Here is a 3,869-nt window from a genome sequence, read left to right on the forward strand (position 1 = left end):
TATCAATATTAGAACGAGGGGTTAAACGACAGCTTTGCCCCCTTTTAAAACAAATACTTAACTATCATACATTAGGTACATGTCTACAGGAATAACCCTCTTGGCAAAAAGTAATGTTAGTTTAATGGCGATAATTGAAAGGGTTAAAGTTAGTTTACCCTAAAAAAAACCATCTTGTTGGCCACAGTGCATTATTAAGACGTTTGAAAACCTTACAATACGTACACTTTAACTTTCTGAATTTGTATAATGTACTAGCAACGTGACATCACACTTAGGAAACGTTTTACTGTCCAACAATGAAATAAATCTTTTACGACCATTATTACCATTACTATCTCCAAACTTTCCACTCTCCGTTGACATATAAACGAGTCACTAATTGGGCCCCAGAATCCACTTAGCCAGGAATACCATTTTTATTACCAGAACGGGAAGATGAGCTCATCAAGAACCGTAATAACTGCGTGGAGCATAACCAGATCTTGGCACACATCAGAGAGAAGATGCATCACACTGATCATGTGATCGATATAACAGAGGGCGATCTTGGGGATGCGGAGATGGAGTATTTTAGAGCTCGAGAGGATATGAGTGTTATCAAAGTAAGAATGAACTACCTATAATGTTAACACTGATGTTAAGATAATGTTTGTTAGACTATGCGTATGCGTATGTATCTAACTAATGTAGTCATAAATAAAATTATATTTTTAAAATGAATTCCAAATTTTTAGTGTTTTACAGATTGTCATCATGTGAAAGGCTTTTAATTTTTTTCGTAAAAAATCCACATTTATTTACTTACCACTGCCGACGTTTTGAAGTTTTGTATACAACTTACATCGTAATTTTTTCTATATTTTAAACGCATCACATGTCACTGAAAATATTTTTTACGATCTAATTTTGTTTAATTAAATCTAGAACCGGCGTGATAAACTTCGCTGGTGCTTGGGTGCCGAGCGACTGAAGGCGGGCCTCCTTACCAGAAAGGACTTGTTGCGTGACTACCAAAACGCTATTGATGAGGTAAGTAGATATATTGATTGTAGCCTACTTCTTTATAACACAAGTAGGTACCTAAATCAAAGAACGGTTTTATTGAATAATTGAATCATAATTAAATATGTACATTCATAACGTACCTACACATTTGGAAATTATACATTCACAATGTACAACTAAATTAGTTACACTCTTATTTTATAGGCGAATCCATGAAAGTCAAGTGGCGTTATTCATAATTCATAAATGCACTACAAGCCTCGATTACCTATCACCTCGTCTGTTCATAAGTCTTGAGAAGAATGTAAACTCAAATAGTTCGATTATTGAAATGTTATACGATTACATTAATATTTTTATTTATTAATAAATTAATTATAGTGTAGTTGTACACTATAATTAATTTAAATTAATTTAGTTTATTTAAAATGACCTTCTATGTATTTTATTATAGTCATTTAACCCTTAAATGCATAGTGTTGCCAAATGTCTACAAATAATTAGACAGCTCACAGATATAAAAAAAAGGATTACGTTCTTGAACGCACCTTTATACCAAACGTCAAGTAGTAGGGTGATGATTTAAGGGTTAAAATTTACGCAATATTTTTAATTTATAAAAATTACATTCGTTTTAAGACGAAAAGTCTAGCTTGGAAAAATCCAGAAGTTGATAATTTTTAGTAAGTATGTGATTTTGAACGGTGTTTGTGGGGTTTGCAAGCAATATTTACCTTGCTTGTATTGTGGTGAGAAAGACATTTTCGTAAGAAGGTAGTATTTTTACACGACTGCCCAAAAAAGGAGTGTATTGTTTTTCCTCTACGTGTTGGATCTATATCCCCACGCAAGCCTATCAAAAGACCGGGATTTCTAGGCCCGTGAAATCCAAGGAGATACAAATAATTAAGACACATGAAAAAATATATTTAATCGACTTTCGTTACTTTTATGAAATTTTGTGTCGTCTCAAAACTTATGAACATACGAGGTAATTGTTTGTTGTAGGTACCTACCTACTCTGTCATTTTGAATTAAGTATGTATTTCTAAAAAAGGAGAGGGATAAAACATAAATTAACTAATTGAAGCTTGTAAAGTTTTATAAATGTGTAAGAGATGTAAAAGATTTACATAAATTCATATTACATTTTATTTACACAGGTCGAAACAATGAGAGAAAAGAAAAAACGCCTAGAAGAATTAATCCGCAAAGCCACTGAAGAGGTAAGATTAGCGCGCAATCTAATGCAGCAAGCAGATGGCAATGGCAACAATTAATCTGGAAAACTTACCTGTCTAAAATGTGGATAATGAATATTGTGCCCCATAGTGTACAGTCGCCTGTAAATATATGTTATTCTTTGAAGGCCGCAAACATATGTGACACGCTCTTATGGCTCTACAAATAAGATCGTGCCGATATTTTTGCGGCCTTTGTTGTGTCACATATTATTGCAAGTGACTGTACCATACCGTCTCTTCTCTATCATTAAAGTATTTCGCTTAGTCTCCATGTTTAGGAAGTCAACGTCTAATGTAGGCACATAACAAATAATGTATTCCGTGAATGTAGGTAACTGTAACAGAACTAGGTCATGTTACGTTTCGTATGTAACAAGGTTATTTACCAAAATTTTCAAACCTCGAGTCGTGCTACATCGCTACATGGCACAAATATTGTTTTTTACAAAAAGCAAATAGGCGGCTTAAAATGTGTGCAGGATCCTAAACAAATACAGGCAGGAGTTTAGAACTGGCTAGCGAGGCTGAATACGTTTTATTCGTATTTAATAAAATAACTTAGGTACTTGCTTTCTATGTAGATATTCGATGAAACTCAGACACCATATTTTGTACAATTGCTAACGTACCTGGTCTACGTTTTCTCTCAAGAACACGAAGACCTAAACAGATGTGCTCATGAGCAAAGTCAAAGAAAAATTAAGTACCTACCTACTTAAGAGTCCGCATCAAACTCGGTTCTCCATACAAACGTAGTTACGCTCCCATTTCAAAACGACTCGCTAGATTGCTCTGGAACTTTGTATTTGCAATAAGATACGATATATCTATGGCTGTAATTAATTAGTTTATTTAGCTTCAGGTACTTAAGATAAATAAGTTTTTGGCAAAAAAACATTTTTGGTGCAAGCTTTTCTAGTTCAGTACTTTTCTTACCACAGGCAACTAATACTCATCGAAACAATTCTAAAAACCCCAAACACAGGTTGCGTTGTTTCATCACGGAGTTCCTATGGCCACCTCCCGTCTCCATCATCAGATCAGCTCGATGGTACCATAATATTGCATTGTCACCCGAATTAAATTTTCAGCTCAATCAGAAGTCGGGAAGTGGGTCAAATTTAGCTTCCAAGATTTGACCCACAGTAACTAACAAACCTACATACTAACAGGGCGAGTTAAATAAATGCTGGTAAAAATACAGCGAATCTTAAGGTCTTCATACAAAAATTTTTTTTGCTCTATTTCGTTTGTTTTATAAGCTGGCAGCTATATAAACAAATTACAAGCATATAAATACCTCATGTTATTGTATGTGCAAAGTTTAATTACAATCTAATACTCGTACCTAGTTTTAAAATGAGATCGAGACTCCGTTTGTATGGGAAAGTGAAATTCGGCCAAGCTTACTGCGGACTCTTAAAAACGTGAGAAATCTGTCAAATTCCATACAAAGGAAGGTACCGGCTTTAGGATTGTAATTTAATTCACCCAAGGGTTATTTTAACTACTTATCTCCTTACTTGATTTTAATATATTTTTTTATTTATACTTTATACATACTTTTATACTTTTAATCATATTAAAAAAGATAAATTGGTAAAATAAAACTTTAAA

General features: G+C 33.7%; 1 protein-coding gene across 3 annotated transcripts in view; it reads left to right on the forward strand.

The window, feature by feature from the left end:
* Nucleotides 1-3,800, forward strand: part of LOC134791706 (coiled-coil domain-containing protein 96-like) — a 79,088-nt gene extending 75,288 nt beyond the window's left edge. For all 3 annotated transcript variants that reach the window (XM_063762812.1, XM_063762814.1, XM_063762815.1), the window contains 3 exons: nt 430-605; nt 928-1,032; nt 2,172-3,800. In XM_063762812.1, coding sequence (XP_063618882.1) covers nt 430-605; nt 928-1,032; nt 2,172-2,288 — 398 coding nt within the window. In that variant the 3' untranslated portion in view covers nt 2,289-3,800. The remainder of the gene's footprint in view (nt 1-429; nt 606-927; nt 1,033-2,171) is intronic.
* Nucleotides 3,801-3,869: the final 69 nt, after the last annotated feature.

This window comes from Cydia splendana, chromosome 6 (genome assembly GCF_910591565.1).
Source record: "Cydia splendana chromosome 6, ilCydSple1.2, whole genome shotgun sequence".
Classification (NCBI taxonomy): Eukaryota; Metazoa; Arthropoda; class Insecta; order Lepidoptera; family Tortricidae; genus Cydia; species Cydia splendana.